The 21800-nt window shown below is 40.1% G+C and overlaps 2 protein-coding genes across 5 annotated transcripts in view; both read right to left on the reverse strand.

Moving 5' to 3' along the window:
- The window catches only part of LOC138151147 (L-lactate dehydrogenase A chain-like), a 39593-nt gene extending 36009 nt beyond the window's left edge, over positions 1-3584 (reverse strand). For 2 of the 3 annotated variants that reach the window (XM_069074660.1, XM_069074676.1), the window contains exons 1-2: positions 3427-3584; positions 2485-2619 (exon numbers count right to left, since the gene is read on the reverse strand). In XM_069074660.1, coding sequence (XP_068930761.1) covers positions 2485-2610 — 126 coding nt within the window. In that variant the 5' untranslated portion in view covers positions 2611-2619; positions 3427-3584. Of the gene's footprint in view, positions 1-2484; positions 2620-3398 lie in introns of all 3 variants that reach the window. The other variant, XM_069074667.1, reaches the window with a different exon arrangement.
- A 3148-nt stretch (positions 3585-6732) lies between these two features.
- LDHA (lactate dehydrogenase A) lies at positions 6733-19039 on the reverse strand. 2 transcript variants are annotated; one of them, XM_069073067.1, is made up of 8 exons: positions 18896-19039; positions 15368-15508; positions 13236-13353; positions 12075-12248; positions 11231-11404; positions 9773-9890; positions 9014-9137; positions 6733-7520 (listed from the first exon to the last, which is right to left on the reverse strand). In XM_069073067.1, exons 2-8 carry the CDS (start codon positions 15494-15496, stop codon positions 7356-7358), a joined length of 1002 nt encoding a protein of 333 aa, XP_068929168.1. In that variant the 5' UTR covers positions 15497-15508; positions 18896-19039; the 3' UTR covers positions 6733-7355. The 2 variants fall into 2 exon arrangements, with proteins under 2 accessions (XP_068929168.1, XP_068929166.1); XM_069073065.1 differs by having other exon boundaries at positions 18884-19035.
- Positions 19040-21800: the final 2761 nt, after the last annotated feature.

Raw genomic sequence — 21800 nt, forward strand, 5'->3', positions numbered from 1 at the left:
AAACAGCAGTAGGATTCAGCAGCCCCTGGGTGACTAAAGCGACCTTTTTAAAATATGGAACTGCTCATAGCCTGGTGTAAAGGAGGAGCTAGAAAACGTGCCCTAAAACTTGTCTGCTTCTCCCAACCCAGGCCTGCTTACCTTGGAGGTAGGAATCCTACCCTATGGTTGAAACACAAAAGAATGTACACTTTTGCAGAGATGATTTCACTCTCAGTACTTGCTTATATGAGTACATGCTTATACACTAACATGAAATCCAGTAAACATGAAAGATGAACAGCTCTTGCTGCTAGAGAGCTCAGCAGGTACCAAATCCAAATGGCAGCCCTGAGTGAAACGAGGATAGCAAATAAAAGCCAGCTTACCAAAATCAGAGCTGGATACACCTTTTTCTGGAGTGGTCTCAGTGAAGGGGAGCACCACGAAAGTGGTGTAGGTATTGTAATAAAAACTATTCTAGGCAACAAGCCTGTACGCCTACCCAAAGGAGTGAACGACATACTCAAGATAATTCAATCCCCACTTTCAGGAAAGCACCATGCCACCATCACCAGTGTATCTCACCATAATGAACCCTGATGAAGTCAACGAAAAATTTTATGAAGACCTGAAGACTCTCATCATCAATGTGCTAAAAGAGGTCAAGCTTATAATTCTAGGTGACTTTGATGCATGAGTAGGTACAGGCTACCAGGCATGGCAGGAAATCCTTGGGAGGAATGTAGTTAGAAACAGCAACAGCAATGGTTACTTACTACTGAAGACTTGTTTATCTCATGACCTTCTCATCACCAAAATTTCTGTTTACCTAAATGGAATAAAACTTCATGGATGCACTTTCACAGAAAACTATGTCATTGTAAGGAAAAGAGAGACAGGATGTGAGGAAAGTGTAGAGTGCTAGACTGATCTTAGACTTATCCTCCCCAAGTTAAATCTTCCCATTCAACAAAAGCAGTGGCCCAAAGTTAAGACAACTACCAGAAGACTTCATGTCAACAGATTACTTTTCCAGGCAGGAACAGTTCTTTGCTAAGTTGGAGGAAAAACTTAGCTATGGCTGTCAACAGTGCAACAGGAAAGGAACAGCTTTCAGGCATTTGGTGTACAGCACTGCATTTATTCAGCCAGACCACAACACACAAACATCAAGATAGGTTTAATGGAAACAACAGGGAAATTCAGAAATGGATAAAAAATAGAACTCCACAGGATTTACCAGCAAGATAGGTCACTGGTTCCTTAGAAGGCAAGGTTAACTTCATCGAAAATAAAGTGCAAGTGAAGCTTAGAGAGATGCAGGATTCTTGGCTCAGTAAGAAGGCAGATTAAATTGAGTTTTATGCTTATAGTAAAAATCCAAAGCACTTTTATGGGCCAAAGACCTATGGTGTATCTCAACTACTCAGTGCTGATAGAGTCACATTAATTAATGATAAGGACATGATCCTGGGGAGATGGGCTGAAAATTTCCACAGCTTTTCAACAGACCATCATCAACCAATACTGAGGTCACTGATTTTATTTATACCTCAAAGTCAATCCCTTTCTAGACAAATTTCCAACTGACAAAGGTTTTGAATGCCACAAAGCTCCTCTCCTATGGTAGTGTCTGGTGCTGAGATTTACAAGGTAGGGAGTCCACTGCCTACATAAAAGCCAACTGAAAATTTCCAAGTTATATGGTAAGAGATTATCCCCCCAGGATTTCAAGGATTCCCCCACTGTCTATCTCTATGTAAAGGTAAAGGAAATAGGGGTGGCCAGGTAGCACAGCGAGTAAGAGCACCGGCTTGTCAGGATGACCTGGGGATCAAATCCAGGCTCAGATACTTAGCACCACACCCAGAAATAACTGGCCGTGTAACCTTGAGCAAGTTACTTAACCCCAACTGCTTATAAAAAAAAAAAAAGCAAAGGAAATATATTGCCCTGTGATAATCAGGGGGGCAGGGGATGTTTCTCTTAGTTTTTTTGGTTTTTTTTTTTTTTTAATTCAATTTTATTTTTTAGTTCTAGATTCTCTCCCTCCTTCAACACCTCCCCCACCCAAGAAGGCAGCAAGAAATGATCTTCTGAATGTTTAGCATTTTCTGTGGTAGAGGAAATTAACAATACTAACCTAACACAAATACAGTACCTTTTCTAGAAGGAATCCAGTTACTAGCTTTTGGGAAGACCCAAGACATGCACCTTACCTAAGGTGTGTTTTAGAGATTTCCCCCAGTTATTTCAGGGTGAGGGTAATAAGCCAGAGGAAAAAATCTAATTCCTCTCTTTTGGGTTAGGCCTCATCAGGACAAACACCCTTCAAATACGTACAAATCTGGACCCCTTCTGTGAGGGGGTCCCTTCACCACAAAACCTTTTGGTACATCACAAATACATTCCTGAAGATGCTGTGTCTAACATGATCACTGTCAATATTTATCAATTGCCACAACTTGTGCCACTTCATTTCATGCTAGGTCCATCACTTACCCTCATTAAGACACTGATGGCACATGCCATGCCAACTGCACCACACCCAACAATGGTGATCTTATTTTGAGCAGATGTCTCTTCTTTAAAAACATTCTCAATTAGCTTTTCTTTGACTGATGCCATTTTGGAAATCTAAAAGGGAAATTTCAAGTAATTTTGAGCCGTGGATGTTAAACAGTATCAGTGAATCGTCATCGACATTTTAAATTTTTAACCATCCAACATATTAATCTGAATAATTGTTTAAAACGCATGACATCCAAAAGTATAAAAAAAAATCCAAGATGAGACAACCAGGTGAGAGGGACAAACTGGTCTCTAGTCAATGTGAAGACAACAGTGGGTCTATTCATCGAAATTTTACTTTAATATGCCTCAGCAGCAATCACCCTGGGATCAGCCGCTTTCCTTTGACACTCCATTCTCCACAAGACTGCCAAAGCAATCTCCTTAACCCTCGGGCTCCCGAGGCCGGCATCCACCGATCCTTTCAGCCTTATTTTGCAATATTTCCTTTCACTGACTCAGCTGGGAAGCTAGACTGGGCTATCTGTCCAAACCTCTACCTGAATGGCATTCCCCATCGTCTTCAGGTAGTGACTCAGTAGCTGTGAGCTCCTTTCCGGCAGGGGCTGGGTTTCTTTTGGGGGGGGGGGTTGTCTTTGAGCCCCCAGCATTTGGCAAAGTGCCTGGTACACAATGGGCACTTAATAAATACAGGTTGGCGGCACTCTGCCCGGTTCTCTCACTTTTATCAGTTTTAATTCCCCGGGCGGAGCCCTTTCCCCCCAAGCCACTGCACACCCATGGGGGCCAGGTCCCCTCACCGCCTCCCCTCGAGGCCGGGCCCATCCCGGGCCTTGCTCACGGAAGGCACTCAAAAGACGCCGGCCCATTTACCCCTTGCTCACCCTCACCCTCGGGGTTTCTCTCCCTCACCCTCGGGACGGTCAGCTGCGGACCCGCTACACCAGGATCCCACGGGACTACAACTTCGAGGTCGGTTTAACAGAACAACCGCGTGTAGATGGCCTTCGAGGGGCGACCGTTAGCCGCCACGCGCCACCCTACTCACACATGCGCACAGCCCTAGGCTGCCTCCCTCCCAAGCCCGCCTGCGCTTGCGCAAAAAAACGCTATTTGCATCGAGCCGACCGCGGAGGTGCTTCCGGACCTGTCTCGAGTCCGAGCCTTGTTAAGGAAGCACCGCTCGCCCGTGCGCTTGCGCAGCCAGGCGCTCCCGGGAGTCAGTGAAGTTGGTGCTTCTTAGCTCTGGGGACACACGGTGATGGGTAGTGCCACGTTCCCCCAACAGGCTGGACAATTTTGGGGGCCCCTTCGTCTCCCTCCTGGGTACAGACCGCCGCCTCCACATGCGAGGAGGCAGCCTAAAAAATTATTCTTTCTACTTCCCTTTACCTTTGTCTCGATGAGTAGATAACTGTTAGGTAGTTAAGCCAAAGGGGACTGGAGAGGAAGAGTGCTTTAGAAATCTGAGCTCCAGAGCTTTGGGATATTATCTCTCTGTAGTAACTGAAGAGACAGTTTAAAAGAAAGCTGGGTAGGTAGGCTTAAATGAACTGCTGCAAAGAGAAGTGAGCAGAAGCAGAACAATTTCTGTAATAACTACAACATGGGAAAAATGAGCCCGTTTGAAAGATGTAAGCACCGCAAAGACTGAGCCGGTGATGAGGCAGGACGCTACCTGGTCCTGGGTACAGAACGAGGTAGATACTTTTGGACTTGGTCAAGGAAAGGTTTTGTTCGGTTCCCAGCGTGGATTGTGGAGGAAGCGAAAAGGGAGGCTAGAGGTACAAATTTTCCTAAACATTAAAGTATCATTTGAATCTTTTTTTATTAAAGAACGAGCAGAAGAAAACCTAAAGGCGAAGAGAAACACAGGCACTTTTGAAAGTTAATGTTGAATTTATACATACTTGAAAAGCAAGCTGTATGTAACAGATTTGCAGTTTCATGTATGATCGTTTTTGTTTTGTACATAGGGAAGGGCTCATTTTGTTTGGTGTTTGATAGGTTTAGAATTAAAAAAAAAAAAAAAACCCACATCTCCTAGAACGTCTTTCCCAAAATCCCTGAATATTGCAGCTATCTTCCTCTTGAAATTTTATATGTAATTAAAATGCCTAGAGAGCAGGAACTTTATTATTGCGTTGGGCTTTTGTTTGTTTTTTGGTCTTAGAACTTAAACGCAGAATTCAAATAATTTGGAAAACATTTGAGAATAATGCATATTAGAGTATGGATAGTGTGAACTTTAAATTTTTTATCTTTTCTGTCACCTTCACTTTCCATTATAGCCTTCTCTACCCCCAAATAGCCATCCCTTAAAATAAAGAAAAAAAATCAGCAAAACTAACCAAAACATCAGTCAGACAATATACTCATAACCTCACCTTGAAAAAGAGAGGTGTATTTTCCTATCTCTTCTTTGGGGCCCGGTTAGTCCTCTTTTTTAATTGTGTTCAGTTGTTAGTATTTTGTTATTCTTTCCATTTACATTGTTGTAGTCTTTGTGTATATAATTTTCCTAGTACTGTTTCCTTTTATTTTTCTTTTTGCTTTTTGGAGGGCTATTGGGGTTAAGTGACTTGTCCAAAGTCACAGGACTAGTTTTTGCATTGTGTCTGAGGCTGAATTTGAACTCAGGTCCTCCTGACTTCAGGGCCAGTGCTCTATTAACTGAATGTCACCTAGCCTCCCCTTGTTTCCTTTACTTCTAATCAGGTGAATTTGAATTTTTAGCAATGACAAATCTGACCCCACAGGTACCACTGATTTTCCATAGGATAGGACCTGAATACGATTTAAGCATATTTGTTCAAAAGAAACACAATTTAAAGTATGTAGATAAAAACAAAAATATTTGACAGGAGACCTAGAATTAATGTCAAGGATAAATCTATCTCTACCTTTCCAAGATTGCTAAAATTGACATTTTTGATCCCAGGATCATAAAATCATAGGTCTAGTTCAAAGGAACCTTAGTGATTACCCATATGTTGCTCAACTCTCATTTTATAGAGGAAAATAAGAGGGTAACTTACCCAAGTTCATACAGGTAGAAAAAAATTAGTGCCAAGATTTGGCATACTGTTTTTTGCTCAGGTGTTTTCCACACCCTTTCTTCCTTATTCCCCGCTGGGCCCCACCTTGATAACCTATTGTTATAGCCAAAGGCCTAGATAAACTACTCCTCTAAGAAACTGTGGTCTTTCTTCCTGCTACCCATCCAGAAGTGATCTCTTCCTTCTTTGAATCTCTCAAGATTGTAGTATTTCTTTTGTATTTCCCCAGGGGGAAAAATTTGAAAGTTTACCACAAGGCTTTTGCATATAGTAGGCTCTCCAGTGTCTGTTGAAAACTATTTGGGGATCCCTGTTCTTCCTCTACTCTTTTTGTACTTAACTGTAAGTTAATTCACACCCAAGATTTCAAATACCATATTTGTGCAATATTTTCAGTAATGAGCAACTAAGATTGTGGATCATTCCAAGGGCAACAGAAAGGTGCATATAGAGAACTGGCTGTGACATTGCAAAGGAAGAATAATGCAGAAATTATACAAGATTTCTTGTCACAAATCTATGACCAAAAAAAAAAAAAAAGCTGGTACTTGGTGGTTAAGCTAGTTGGCAGTGATGTGGGGGGGAATGAACAAATCATCTTAAAAGCTGCACAAATGAAAGGAGGGAAGGTACAGGAGGGAGTCAAACATAAAGCAGTTTGCTATTTGTACACACATGTAATATACATTTTTTAAAAAACCAAAACACCATATGGGGTAGAAGTTGTTTCTTGAAAAATCCTATTCTGCATTCTTTTTGTCTTGAGATTTTGTGATTATATGACTGATGAAACTATCGAGAAAAATAATTTTAAAGTGGTGCTGGTCTTATTGTGAGAAAAAAGGATAACCAATGAAATGACAGTGTACGTATTCCATTGGTATCCACTTGATATCAGAAGATCTAGAGAAAGTTTCCTAACATATTAAACAGATCCCAGATTTACAGGATATGGGAAAGTGTTACTCAAGACAGGAAGGTATAAATGATTGAGTCACATTGTCTAAGGGAAGGAGCACCCACATTGATGAAATTACACATCTATTGAAATGTCTGTGTCAGTGCTGACTCCTCTAATTATGATCTCTATTGTTTTCTTTTCTCAACTTCTGATCCTAACATCTCAGCCTAAAATGAAAAAAATAATTCAACAAAGAGATAATCAGTTATTTTTTATTCAGTATTTTGGGTTAGTATGACACTTGAGGAATTGGCTGCATTGTTGTACATACACAGATCTTTTTATATAATATGGAAATTTACAACTATTGATGTATATGTGTGTGTGTGTGTGTGTGTGTGTGTGTGTGTGTGTGTGTGTGTAGACAAAAATCAGGTCCTCTGGAAATGTGATGCATGGGGCCATGCTGTAGGAGCCCTAATGGAGAGGAGCACAAGGTAATCAATGCATCAATAAAGAATTACTACTGTATAATGTCTTGTAGTCAGGAGTGTTGTCTTCTGGACCTACAGGAATCTGTAGTACCTATATACAAGGCAGGTAGTTTATATACCTGTGGGGCACTATCTGCTTGACACCAACTACTGAGACTATACAAGTCATATCCAGCATCATATGCAAACATCAACAGGTTTAAACAAATAGTCACACTCTACTATTCCCCATTTCTAACTTTAGGAAGAGACTAGAGTGTGTTCACAGGTTTGACATTTCTGGTGTTCAATCACTAATCAGAGGAAGGATTTGACCTATTTGAAAAGCAAATCATACATAACCCCTTAACCACTGTCATGTTCTTGATGGCAGCACATTAAAAGGTTTTAAAATTGCAGCTCCTTCTGGATTCCCCAAAGAGTATCTGCACTCTTCCTTAAACGGCTCTCCTCCTCTGTATTCAGGTTTACCTTCACCACATCTGAAATGCCATTCTGTCCCAAGATACATGGGACACTAAGGAAGACATCCTCATTAATGCCATATAGTCCCTGAAAGACAAAATTAGATCATATTTCCTTTCATATCATACTCTGATGTCTTCTATCCAATGGCCAAGTATAAATGCAACAAGGCAACTGGAATTGCTTAATTGGCTTTTTTAGCCTAAGATGGGTTTGCAAGGAGGGCAAGATCATGACCAACAGGTAAGTCTATTAACTTCTATTATCCACCCCTCCCAATCTATTCAACAAGCACTAGTATACTTTATATATATCCACATAAAACAAATACAGTTTACATTTTATTACTCTGTATTGAATTCCAATGTTTCCTTTTTAAAGCACATTTTTAATGATAGGTATATATATACATTCTAGTTTAACTTGATAATACTGTCCATACATTTCTTTTTGTGCACTGCTTAGCGGATTAAACATTTTTCATTTCTATTCTAAATGTATATAACCAAAATGCAATTTGCAAGCTGAAGCCTTTTTTTATCTCAATGAAATGTTTCCTATGAAAAGGAACTTTTGAGCAAAGCAACTTGTTAAATTTCTGTAACAACCTGACTATAATTTCTTTTTTTTAAACAGGCAGCATGCCCAAGGGTCATTCTTCCTAAAATAAAACTATTTCATGAACTAATAATTACTAAATTGGAAAGAACATCTGATATCTATAGTCTATCTAACCCTTTCCCAAATCAAGAATCCCATTTAGAACATTCCAGGCAAGAACTGGAAAGCTCACTATCACTGCTACTTCTGCTCTGTCTGCCCCAAGCACCTTATTTTATTTTTAGCCAGCTCTTATTACCAGGGATTTTATCCATATGGGGCTGAAACTTGCTTGCCTTTTTAACTAATTGTGACCTCTCTGACCAAGCAGAACAAGCTTCATCCTTTCACAGAACACTGCACAATTACTTCAACCAATGCTTGTATGGCTTTCTCCTCATCCTTCCCTCTTCTTCTGGATGTATTCTTCAGAACTTCTTAAACTATTTAAGAAGTGCTATTCTAGAACTTATCATGTCCCTTCTAAAACATAGCACACTCACAACATACACTATTCCACATATAGTCTGAGGTAGAGTATAATGGAACTCTACTCACCTTCACTCCTAGACCCTCACTATATATTACTGAGACCTACAACTGTTTTTCTGAGGCCCCGCATCATAGTGGAAAGAATATTAGGCTTAGAATCATGAGACTCAGGTTCAACACTTGAATCAGAAAGTTACTAGTTGAGTAAGTCACTCTTAGAACATCAATCTCCTCTTATCTGTAAGTTGGGAGTTGATTTTGTAAATCCAATTGCAAGATTTTACATTTATCTTGATTATATTTCATCCTGCTTCATTCTACTATTCTAGCCTGTCAATGTAGTTGTATTCTAATGCTCTTATCCAAAATATTGTAAAGTCCCAAAATCTATAGCCATGACTATTGACTTGTTTTTCATATATAGAAGCACTCAGAACATAAAATACACCAAGTCCATTTAAAACCATTTACCTGTAACAGATACCTACCTTAATCATGGTGGAAATTGGATGCACTCTCCTAAGATTCTTCATAATGCTTTCTGCCAGATCTGCCACAGACAAGCCAATGGCCCAGGAAGTGTAGCCCTTCAGCTTGATCACCTCATAAGCACTGCCAGTAATAAAAAGATACTAAATTATTTGGGGGACAGATTGAGCAGAAGCACAGCTTTCAAAGAACAGTTATAACAAATAGTTAATGCTACAAAGCAGAAAACTTCCCTATCCAAGGACTTCACCCCAACATTATTTATGAGTATTTTTAAAATAAATTTTTTTGTGCTTTGGTTCCACACTATACTTTTTTTTTTGGTGGGTTCACCAATATGAGAAAGACCCTACAATAACAGCACCAGGGATAGAGAAACTAGGAACTTTTTTCTGTTGAGGATAAAACTCATGTTGCTCAAAAAGTTTTTTAAAAAATAAGTTTACTTGTTCCTTCTACATAATGATCTTTGAAAACAATGATGGTGTCTACCAGGATACCAGAGATCTTTGGAGCATTTATGAGGGAAAAAAAATTAACTAGAATTCTACAGGATAAGGCAGAGGTGATACTGCTGACAAAATGATGAATATTCATTAAAAAATCTTTCAGCTTTGACATTTCTTAAACAACAACAAAAATTTACTGAATGGGGGGGGATTTTTCCACATAAAATCATTCAAACAGAAACTGAAATTTCATGTTTTCCCAAGATAAAAAAAAACCCTGCTACTAAAGTATTAAGAGATCTTACTAACCTTTCAACCACCTGTTTATGAACTTCTTTCCAATTCTCTGAATCAGCATCAGTTCCTATTTGAGGATTTACATTCTTCAGAGACACACCGGCAAGATTCACACCACTCCATACAGGAACTAAAAATAAAAAGTTCAAACACATGCTAAATAACTTCCAAGCATCTTATTAGTAATTATGGCTTAATTTTGTATTTTCTGCTTAATTCTATATTTCATTCTGAGAACCTAACTAAAGAAATGCAATGCTGCTTCTTATATAATCCTTTCTATGATAACATGTAATAATTTGGAGGTAAAGCTACCAATATACTTACTTTCTCTTTTTTAATCAAGAATGGTATAATTTGTATGCAACTAGACTAAATAAATGCATTACCTGTAATGCTATCAATGTTCATTGCTTTTTTTTGGGGGGGTATTTTCTTCTAATCCTATACTCAAAGGTGTTCTACTTTCATTTGCTTATGTGAATTTTTTTTTCTTTTGCTTTTTTAAGTGACTTGCCCAAGGTCACATAGCTAGTAAGTGTTAAGTGTCTGAGGTCACATTTGAACTCAGGTCCTCCTGACTCCAGGGCCAGTGCTCTATTCACTGCGCCACCTAGCCACCCAGTGAGTTTTCTATAGTTCCTTATTCCTGAGCATCATCTAACCCCCTTATAAGATCAAGAAAGGAGGGAATAGTTTCTACTAATTATTAAGGAATAATTCTACTATACTTTTGCTTTCAATAATCATGAGTTGATATTTCTAATCTCTAATAATGTGTCACCCCAATTCCCAACCTCAAAAAAAGCAAGAAGTTTGGATAGCTGATTACTCAGTTAAATAAACATTTTTAGGGGTTCCCTGAATAGATATTTTTCCACATTCTTCAAATGTTTTAATAGCCCATATACTACCTTAAAGTTTAAGTACTTTTTTCAAGACAATCCCATGAGTGAGAATTATCACTCCCTTTTTTGAATATAAACAGGCTCTCTAGGAGACAAAATCACCACGGTCACACGGTAAATAATTAGCAGAGACAAGATCTGAACTCGGATATTTTCTGAATCCAAATCAAGTACTCTTTCCACTGTATCATCAGATTTTTCCAGATAAAGACAGCTATGATCGATATGGGTAGCAGTTAGTCCATAAATCTTATACTACTTGGATTACAAGGCTGACCTCAGAGCTAGCCAGTTCAAGTAAAATATAACACCAATGTTGCTGACCATTGCAATCAAGTTAGTAAAAGTTTCACTTTTTTACCAATTAAGTTGTAGATGATAATGCCAAAAACTTGGCCCACTCCTTAACAAAAGGTGGGGTGTTCTCATAAACCATGCCTTAGAGATAAACAAGACCTCACAGAATTTAACTCTGAGCAGCTTTAAAATGTCATTTAAAATAGAACCCTTGACATTTTTTAGAATATTTGCCGAATTCTATGAGACAGTTGTATAGTCTTACCACTGGAGTCTCCATGTTCACCAAGGACCCATCCATGACAACTTGAAGAATGGACACCAAGTCTCTCCCCCATTAGGTAACGGAAACGGGCAGAATCCAGATTGCAACCACTTCCAATAACACGGTTTTTAGGAAAGCCACTTAGCTTCCAGGCCACATATGTCAAAATATCCACTGTGAAGAAAAAAATGTAGACAATTTGAATGTTAATGTCCTCTGGCTGATAACTGCTTTGAGGATAAAAACTATTGCCTAATTAACATTTTTGGTACCACTGTAGTATCCATACTACAATGAACCTAACAAACATTAATATAAAGGTGTGAAGGGCGGCCAGGTGGCTCAGCGAGTAAGAACACCGGCTCCAGTGTTGGGACGACCTGGAGATTGAATCCCGGGCTCAGACACTCAGCACACCCAGAAATAACTGGCCGTGTAACCTTGATCAAGTTACTACTTAACGATTATTTATTTAAAAAAAAAAAAATAAATATATATATATATATATATAAAGGTGTGATCTAGTACAATCCTGTGTAACTCTCTGGCATAAGACTGTAATGGAAGCACCATACATTAACACCGGAACTCCTCCTTTAAACAAGTAATTGTTTATGGTAAGACCATTTTCCTAAGAATTTCATGAAACTCTGTATTGTAGTTTTATCAGGGCATAACTATTTAAAAAACAGAAATAAAATCCTAAGGAAAAATTGGAATATGAACTGATAAACTAAAAAAATATATTATTATAATATGACTGATGCTCTTAAGATTTACTATAGTTCAATTTTGAATTTTAGGGAAGTTTGTGTTAAAAGATATCTTAAAAGTCAAATCTTACCTGGATTGGAAACAATAAGCAGCTTGCAATTAGGGCTGTATTTAACAATATTGGGAATGATGAATTTAAAGATATTCACATTACGCTGGACCAAATTAAGACGACTTTCTCCCTCCTGTTGACGTGCCCCAGCCGTAACAATGACAAGTTTTGAGTTTGCAGTTACACTATAGTCTACAAAGGAAAACAGAAATACACAAAACATAATCCTTTCCACATCTTCACTTTCCCCATTATGGTTTCAATATATTGGAGAGTCATCGTAAGAAATTAAATAAGAATTTTTTAGGAGTTTTGCAGAAGCTGCAGATGACACATTTTCTAAGTTTAGAAATATATATATAAAGACAGAGAGAGGGAAAGAGAGAGAGAAAGAGAGAGAGAGGGAGAGAAAGAGAGAGAATCATATAATACCAAACCCAAATTTCATAAGGCACTAAAAAAAGAAAAAATTCAGACTTCTCTGGTAGTATGGGCCAAAAATTTTTAGAGGATTTTCCAGATTGAGAGGGATAGGGGACAGGGCCATGCTCCTAATCCCTGGGATGTGGAAGTGATAACTTGTGTTATTTTGCTTAATAGCTAAACAATTGTTAAAAATCTGATAGCCTACAAACTCTTACATACAACCTTGAATCTCCTTCAACCTTGACTTTTCTAAATTTCCAATTCAAAGTGAAAGTGACAACCCAGCAAGTTAACTAAAAAACATATATACATAATTAAATAGATGTAAAACCTACAATTATGGGGGGGGGATGAGAGAAGGTGATGATAATATCTCTTCTATACCGTGGACAAACTATCTTAATTCAAAAAGTTTACAGGACAATGAAATAAGTAGTAATTGATTACCTAACAGGAATCAGTGACTAAATGCTTTAAAGCCACCTATTCTGGGTAAAAATATAAATCTGTGAATTCCTAGAAATTATTTTCCACAGGGATGACAGAAATTAGGTTGTGTGAATTACATTATAAAACACTGCAAAAGGCGATAAGAGGAGACATTTTTGGATGTGGCTAATATGGGAGGTTTTGCTTGACTGGGTTTGTTACAAGAGTTTTCTCTTTTTTTTTTGCCCAGTGCAGGGAGGTAGAAGGAAGAAAAACACTTCATAAATGAAACAAGTAAAATTCAGTTCAAAAACAAAACCTAACCTTTTCCAGAAACAATCTTTCGCGTTTTGAGGAAAAGGCTGCCATGCTGGAGATCCATCATCTCTCCCTTTAGTTTGTCTTCTATTACATCAACTAAGGCAAGTTCATCAGCCAAATCCTGGAAGAGATATTTTAATTAAATTAATTTCAATTGAAATAATTAAATTAAAAGGAATTTTCTATATTCTTCAAGAACATGGGATCTCTCTCACACACTCACACGCTCGAGCACACACACCCATGCGCACGTGCGTATGCATATATGGCAGATCTACCAAGCTGGAAAGACTTCAAGAATTGGCCCAGTGAGAGTGTGCTATATGAGGGCCAGAGACACTTCTAACCAGAGGGTTGGCAACTATGTGATGATATTTTTGGGGTGTGGGGGGCTAGGCAATTCACAAAGAGGGCACTAAGACCTTCAGGAAAAGACTAGCCATACTACCAAAAAGACAGGTCTTAGTCCTCTTGCCTCTGAAAACTTGACATATTATAACAGATTAATATGCTGTCGCTTCCTGTAGTCCCCATCTGCAGCTGAAGCTGCAGAGTCCTCACTGCCACTATTGTGAATTGCCACTATTGAGAATCAGTTAAAGAAGCTCCTAAATGCCTTTCCCAAAGGCAGAACTTTATTACCAAAACATTGAAACTTCTGTTGCAAGGGGTATAATATATCCTTTTCCTGACTGTGGCTTTTACCTACCATAACCTCAAAGCCTGTAAAAAGCCCTGCTGGAGGATGCAGCTTCCCTGATGACTAGAATTTGTGGCAGGAATTTAGGTTTTTCTAAATCTTCAAGAGGAACTTAAACTCCACTTTCCTAGTGAAACAATGTTATAAAAGGTGGTTGGATGATACAGAGTACAGACCCATTCAGCAGCAATGTTTCAATCAGTTTTTGTGCTAGTCTGGCAACACAATTTACCTTTTATTAACACTGTTTCTATGGAAAAAATTCCAAGCTCCAAAGAGATAGTTTACTCTCACTTGGAATTAAATTCATTTTCAAGTTGAGGACAATGTGTAACTGATTACATTAAATGTCGCCAGTTTCTCCTCAAACAAGTTTTTAAAAAGAGTATTATGATCTGACTTTTAACTTTCTTTTGATTAAGCCAACTAGTACTAAGATTTCAAAATAGTTTACTTGCCCAGTTTATACCTTTTTTTTATCTCTAATATGAAAAAAAAAACCACAAAGCAGTCTCACATCTGAGTGTGTGATTATCAGGCAAAACGGACAAAATCATTTCTCAACTTTTAAAAACATGGTTTCCTGCAGTTGAGTAAGAATTTACCTTAAAAAACTTACCTTGATCCACAACAGCAGTACATGTTTTATGATGCATTTTATCTTTTCCAAAGTGTTTTAAACAGTTGTGTCATCTTTGAGTTTTATAATATTGTGAATTAGGTTAAGTAACCAGATTTGTGCCTACTACCCCATGTTGCCTTCTTTCATACAAGACAGGAAACAGGAAACACTTTAAAATTCATACTGTTGGCACATTTGTACTGAAATGATTTGCTCTAAAAGGGGGCAAAGGAAAGAACACTAGCACTAGAATCAGAGGACCTGGGTCCCAATTCTACCTTTAGGCAGACCCATCTCACACTTAGTTCACAAACTCAAACTGATACTAGTCATGGGGTAAATTGCAAGTGTGGGGAGAGGCCTTGTAGTTGAAAGCAGGTTCTGCTTCACTGAGTAAGAATTGTATCACAGGACACAGTACATTCCACTCTAGTTTAGACATAAATAAATCTTAAGTTACTTTATAAATAAATCTACATTATCTGAAAATCTACACAGGTAATATGAACTTTGTAGATTTTTTATTATATTCCCCCCCCCCCCCCAATAAGGAGGTTTGAATGCAAACTTCTTTGCATGGTATTTAAATCATTTTGTGACCTTCTGCTGATGCTGTTTCCCCTCAAGAGAATATAAGCTCCTTGTGGGTAGAAATTGTCCTTATTTTTTTTTTTTAATTCTCAGTACCTAAAACTTAATAAAATGCTTGTGGAATCAACCAGCTCCTACTAAGTACATAGCATAATGCCTATAAATGAACATAAAGTTTTTTGACTTTCAGGCCTCTGACTCACACTGAGGACTATTACTTACCTTTGTTAAGATACTGATGGCACATGCCATGCCAACTGCACCAACCCCAACAACAGTGATCTTGTTCTGGGGAACCTGTTCCTCCTTTAGGACATTCAAAATCAGCTGATCCTTAATAGTAGATGCCATTTTGGGGGATATCTGGGGGTGTGGGAGAATAAAGGTTTAAAAAACAAAAAAACAACCCAAATCATGTCATTTCACTGTTGGCAGGCTTGCTCAAATCTGTCCTTGCTTTTGTAGGCATGCAGCTTGTAAAAGACAAGGGAACCTGGGAAGTGAGGGCAGGGACCAGATCCAAAACCCAAGGATGGAGGAGGGAGTGAAAAGCCTAAGTTGGGGGGCAGTGACGGGGAGGCTCCCACCCCCTCACCTTTGCCTTCAAACAGACAAAGGTTGTTTGTTGGTAAGTGTAGCCTCCTGAAGCCATCTTGCCCCATGGACCTCGGAGCTGCTTTTTAAAAAGGAATTTCACTGTTGCTTTTGCCTCTGCCAAGAAGTTGGGGCGGATTCCTACTCCAGTTCTCTCGGCACAGTGGGGCTGACAATATAACCCCCAGGCTGGAGGCTCATGTAGGGAGCAGGGTGAGTAAGAGGAAACTGCCATTAACGGTCTAGCGGACAGGACCCGAAGGGAGTCCGCCACAGGCATTGCACATGCGCGTCTCTATTCTTTCCTTCTAGTTCTGGCCAAGTCCCAGGTGGATGCCTCCACGCCTGCGCATTTGGGGGTGGGGAGAAGAGGAGCACCCGGCGTGGACCATCAGCGGTTTCTCTTTGGAAGGGGGGCGGAATTCTGCTTCCACCGGTCTAAAGGGGGAAGGGAATAGTGGTATGCGCCTCTTGTTAGGAGCATAACCATCTCCTCCTCCCCAGTTTCAAAGTTCTGAGACACTGGCTTCTTCTTTCCAAGAGACCCTGCTCCACCCCACGCTCTTTCGCTGGGGACACTTCAAGGAATAGGATGCAGTAGGTTTCAATGGACTCCTCCCCCTCTAACCATAAAATCCCACTCCCTTTGGAGAAACTCCAAAGCAGAGACAGTGACCATCAGTAGCAATCAGTGGTGTCCCCTAGAAGTCAGACAATAAAAGCTGATGGTAGAGGACACGTGAGTCAGGTCTGGCAGCCTCAAAACTTAAAGTAGGACGAAGAACCAGGAAATCATTTAAGAGAGTATTAAACCGGAATCTAATAAACTCCACTTCATTCTGCAGCAATCATTATATTATTGCTACACACCCCACAATCTCGTATAGGCTGATAGTGAAGCAATATTCTGCAAAGGAAATTCGGAAATAGTTGCAGGAGGTGAACCAGCCTCGAATACTGGAGAGGAAATTAAATTTCTTCTACTAAGACTAACGCTGTACGTGCAAATACAAGCACTTTGGTTACAAGGGATTAAGTTTCTTTGGATTTCACAGGACTTTAGGACGGTAGAATTGGAAGGGCTTTTGAAATCTAATCCCTCATTTCACTGATTCAGTTATCATAATTAAAAGTGAGCAATCTTTTAGGATTTTGTGAATGCATGGTCATATCTGAAGATAAACTAATAAATAGGAAGCACACATTTTGGGTGTGGTTAAATGTAATGCCATATATAGTATTACCTAGAATATATATAAAATATACATTCCTATTATAAATCTCATAATAAAAGACCCTAAATATAAAATGAACGTAATAGGTATAGTATCTATAATCCTACATATAGTGTATAACTATATATTAAATGTTATAAAAAGTAACACTACAAAATAAGTGATATTTACAGACTTAGGCAGTGCCTGGCACATAGGGAGGCATTCAAATAAATAGTTCTTACTTGATTGCAAATGCATCTTGTCCAAGCAGCAGACACTCTTAAAGAATGAAACTGGCAAGATCAAGAAGCAAAAACTGCTTCCATAAAGTTTAGTCCAATACCCAGAGCTCTATCAAGCCTCAGCCTTAAAACTGTAATTCTAAACCAACTCAAAGCTCCAAGGGCCTTTAAAAGATCACCAGTTGAACCTCTTCCATTTACAGACAACTAGAAATAATCCCTGAAAGACTAAGTGACTAGCCCAGATCAACACTGTTGCAGGGCTGTGATTAAAACACAAATCTCCGGTCAATCCCAGTCCAAATTCAAAGCCCATACAATTACTGATGGGGAAAAATACTTTAAACCGACAGCACTCTCTCATTGCCGATAGTTCTGACAATATACAGGTTGCCTGCAAAATTCAGAGAAACCGATTTGGTTATTTGAGATGGCCCTCCATAATTATGTAAAATGCTGAATTGAGTTTTTTGTGTCTGGTTCTAACACCAGAGGGGTTAATAATGCTGGAGACACATTAGACGAAAAAAAAAATGGAGAGGGGGAGTTCCCTCTAAGGAAAAGATTAAACCTCATGGACCATCAAGATTTTATTTTACAAAACAGTCCCGCAGGGAGACACCCAAGGAAAATTTAAACCATAGTCCCTCACTTGAAATCAAGTCTCCCGTTACAAGGGAGACACTCGCCAAGTGGGATTATCCTACAACTAAGAGCTCATCTTCCCAGCACATTGGTCCTGGAGCTCCAGCACCTGGCACACAGACGTTTAATAAAAGCATGGGTTGCTGGGACTTAGGACATTCCAAGCCACAGGCTTCAGCGCTTCAGCAAGTGGCCAGCAGGGCTGGGGTACAGGATAGAGAGACGTCCCTTTCACCCCCTCCCCCACCTCTTTCTGCTCTTAGTACTCTGCCTTAATAACCTATTCAACCTCAGAGCACGCTTTCCCTAGGGAAGCCTCTGGGCAGCTCTCGCTCTCAGATGAGACTGAGAAGTAAATTGTGCTTTTCCTCTCCAGCAGTCTGCCTTCTCCCCCACCGAGCCAAAGCTCTTTCAGGGTCCGCAGTAGCACCACCCTTGCCCAGATTCCTGGGGGACTGCCATTTGGCCAATGGGTCCCTTGAGGCCTCCACCCCTCCCCCGCTCCGCGAGTGGTGGAACAGGAACAAAAAGCAGTCACTAAAGTAAGTCTATCGGTCTATTTTTCACCCTCACATGGTCCAGAGGCCCAAAGGGAGTCCCAGCCACAGGCTCCGACTCTTGCCCAGTCCAGGTGCAAACTCGCTGCCCCAGCTTGCAGCAAGGGCACACAAGAGAACTAGGCGCTGGCCACGGGAGAATAAAAATGAGATATGAGCTTGGCACGCTGGGGCCAGGGGTCAATGAAAACCGAACCGAGTGGGCTGCATGGTCCAGAGTACTAGACCATGCCAGCATTCGTAACTCATTCCTGGACCGCGAGGGTGGGCCAAAACTGACCCACCCATGCCTTGGCCCGGGCAGTGTCGGGTTGGCTCAGGGCCAGGACCTCTTTGGACCCCCCCCAAGGACCACAGCACACTAAATCAGACCACTACCACCACCACCACCACCCCACCACGCCAGTACGAACGCTCCCTGTCATTCCCCATCCTGGGAGCCTGCACCTTTCCCTCCCCGCCCCGTTTGCTTCCCCAAAATACCCGAGCTCGAACCGAGGTTGCTGGTCAGGCTGCGAAAGTTGTGAGTTATACGTGAGCCGGCTGCTCCCAGAATCGCGCGACTCGGGTTGGCGGGCGGGGCCTTATATATGTCTGAGAAAAGCTGACGTCAAGGGGGCTGGGAGCGGACGTGCTGGAACCCACGTGTGGATCGGGTGGGGCCGGGCTGGGTCTGGAGGAAGGACTGAGAAGTGGCCTTTAATGGAGGAAGACACGTGTAGGGTGACTGAGAGCTCTATACAGACAAGGCCTTACCCTGCCCTTTACTTCCCACCCCCTGCCCCCAGCCAAGTCCTTCCCCTCTGGTGTACCCAAAGCCACCGAATATAGACCCATTTGCTACTCCCTTCCTTTCCCTCTTACAGACAACCCAGAATCTAGAAACCGAGACCAAGGAGAGTCCCCAAAGAACCACTAGTATTTTCTCTCACCTTTATAGAAGACACAGAGCATAACTGTATAATGGGGAAAATAGCATTTATAATACCTACCTACCTGAGTTCACAGAATCAAAGGATCATGGCTTTGGAACTTCAAGTAACCTTAGAGGTCATCTAGTTCAACCCCTTCATTTTCACATAAGGAAACTGAGGCCCAGAAAGGTTAAGTGGGTAGCAGGTGGTAGAGTCTTGAGGCAAACTCGTGTTCTTTAGTCCAAGTTCGTCACTCTTTCCATTGCATCCCAGCAGTAATGGTCAGCTGAGATAATGGATGGAAGGGATTTGAAAACTTTAAAAGGATGTTTCAAGGTCAATTTTCATCAAAATCACTGAGCAGAAACATGGCACCCAGGGGATTTGGTGAGTCAAGCAGACCACTGGTAGGGAGGGAGGATAGCTATAGAATCTCAAAGTCATCTTTCTTTACCTTTAGCCACCTCTGCTACAGAGGATGGAATGGCTTTAAGTTTCTCCAAGCCAAATTGGTATCATTTGTAGCTTTTATTTTACTTAAATCATGCTCAATCCTTGGCACCTGCCTTGGTACTTTCACAGGAAATCGCCAGCAATAGAAGCAGACTTCTCAAGCTGGCCTGCTAATACAAATGCCATTCTGCAGAAGGAGAACCAGGCTAAAATATTTACTCAAGAAATAAGGATTGAACATCTATCATGTGCATTGTCTAGTGAAGGATAGAAAAGCAAGGTTCCTGTGCTCAAGGAATTTATGATCTGGTAGGGAAGACATGTATACATTTAACAATATGTGATAATATGTGGCAAGTGACATTAGAGAGTATAATGTGCTCTGAATGTTGAGAGAAAAGAAATATCTTTTTTAGCTTCCCAGAGAAATCAGGGAAAAGAATCACTGAGGAGATTTCTCTCTATAGCTGATAAACCAAAACAATGGACAAAAGGTATTCCACGAAGGGATTAATTACTGACATTTATACAGCACTTCAGACTTTGAAAAGTGTGTGTGTATGTGTGTGTGTAAAAGCAAGTAACAGCATCAGATGGAGAGATGAGAGATGTGTCCCAAAAGGGATGTACCACTATGACTGTGAATTACCTTGAATGATAACAACTCACATTTACAAGGCACTCTAAGGTTTGCAAAGTGCTTTACAAATATTATCTCATTTAATCCTTATAATAACCCTGGGAAATAGGTGATATTACTATCCACATTTTACAGATGGAAAGCTGAAAGAGGTTAAGCTAGAAAATGTCTAAGGCAGAATTTGAACTCAGGTCTTTCTGATTTCAGGTCCATTCCCTGCCAGTATTTTCTTGTGCTAAAAGGTAAAGAAAGGTGAAAAGGTGATGTGGTAACATGGGGAAGAGTGTAACCTTGTGTGGTGGTGGAGGGGTGGGGTTTGCTTATAGTTTCCTGTAATTTTAATTACCCTTTAGTTTCTTTTTTAGTTTAATTATCTTATAGTTTCTTGCAATTTTAGTTATCTTTTCCTTTAAGATATGTCCTTTGGAGAGCTGGGATTTTGAGCAGATCCTGCAGACTGGAAGTATACCTTGACTGTGGGATAGCTTTCAGGAGGCCATTCCATGACTAGGGGGGGAAGTAGGTGCCAGCTTTGTTCATCCAAGGTCTCCATGTAGTTCATCCTCCCCTCACCCCAATCAGGGACTGTCCTGAAAAAAAGCAGTTCAACAAAAGTAACCAACACACTGAACATCAGTCCAATTGTTTTTAAGATAACATACATTATTGAAAAAGGCAGCAGCATGACTATTGGCTATATGGCCATCTGCATGAAACCCAGGCAACCCTCTAAAATGAGTTGGTAAGATCTGTATATGTTTAGCAAATGAATTCCATTCCATCAATATCTGAAAGATAAGACATAGTTCAGAATGAGGCCTGCCCTAGGCCACGAAAGACCTAATGCATACCTTTCCAACTGTTCTTGGATCCTTTCCAGCTAGACTCATAGACCCCATTGAGGTGAAATTATACTGTGCTGGGCAAATGGATCCCAAGTATTCTAGTCATTTCATGAAAGGCATTAAGATTTACTTATGTTTATATATATATGCACATATATATATAATGTCATTCATGAAAAATGCAATATAAACATATACACATATGCGTGTGTGTATATCTGTATGGGTAAAATTTGTATATAAGGGCAGTTAGGTGGTGTAGTGGAAAGACTTCAGGGCCTAGAGTCATTATGATTCATCTTCCTGAGCTTAAACCTGGCCTCACACACTTACTAGCTGTGTGACCCTGGGCAAGTCGCTTAACCCTTTTGGCTTCAGTTTCCTCATCCATAAAATGAGCTGAAGAAGGAAATGGCAAAACCATTCCAGTAACTTTGCCAAGAAAACCCCAAATGGGGTCACAGAGTTAGACACAACTGAACTGAAAACAACAATATGTATACACACACACACCTATGCATACATATACTATATGTATATGTATATAC

The sequence above is a fragment of the Petaurus breviceps genome, unplaced genomic scaffold (assembly GCF_028583685.1).
Source record: "Petaurus breviceps papuanus isolate PSGF00001 unplaced genomic scaffold, PetGlider_PUasm1.0 140, whole genome shotgun sequence".
In the NCBI taxonomy this organism is placed as follows: domain Eukaryota; kingdom Metazoa; phylum Chordata; class Mammalia; order Diprotodontia; family Petauridae; genus Petaurus; species Petaurus breviceps.

Bases quoted from the DNA above. Each gene is read 5' to 3' on its own strand.
- LDHA (XM_069073067.1), bottom strand. From the start codon at position 15,496: ATGGCATCTACTATTAAGGATCAGCTGATTTTGAATGTCCTAAAGGAG. The intron at 13,354-15,367 runs GTAAGTAATAGT...TATCTCTTCCAG, and splicing joins CCATCAGTATCTTAACAAAG to GATTTGGCTGATGAACTTGC. The intron at 12,249-13,235 runs GTTAGGTTTTGT...TTTCCTTTGTAG, and splicing joins AAAGATTGTTTCTGGAAAAG to ACTATAGTGTAACTGCAAAC.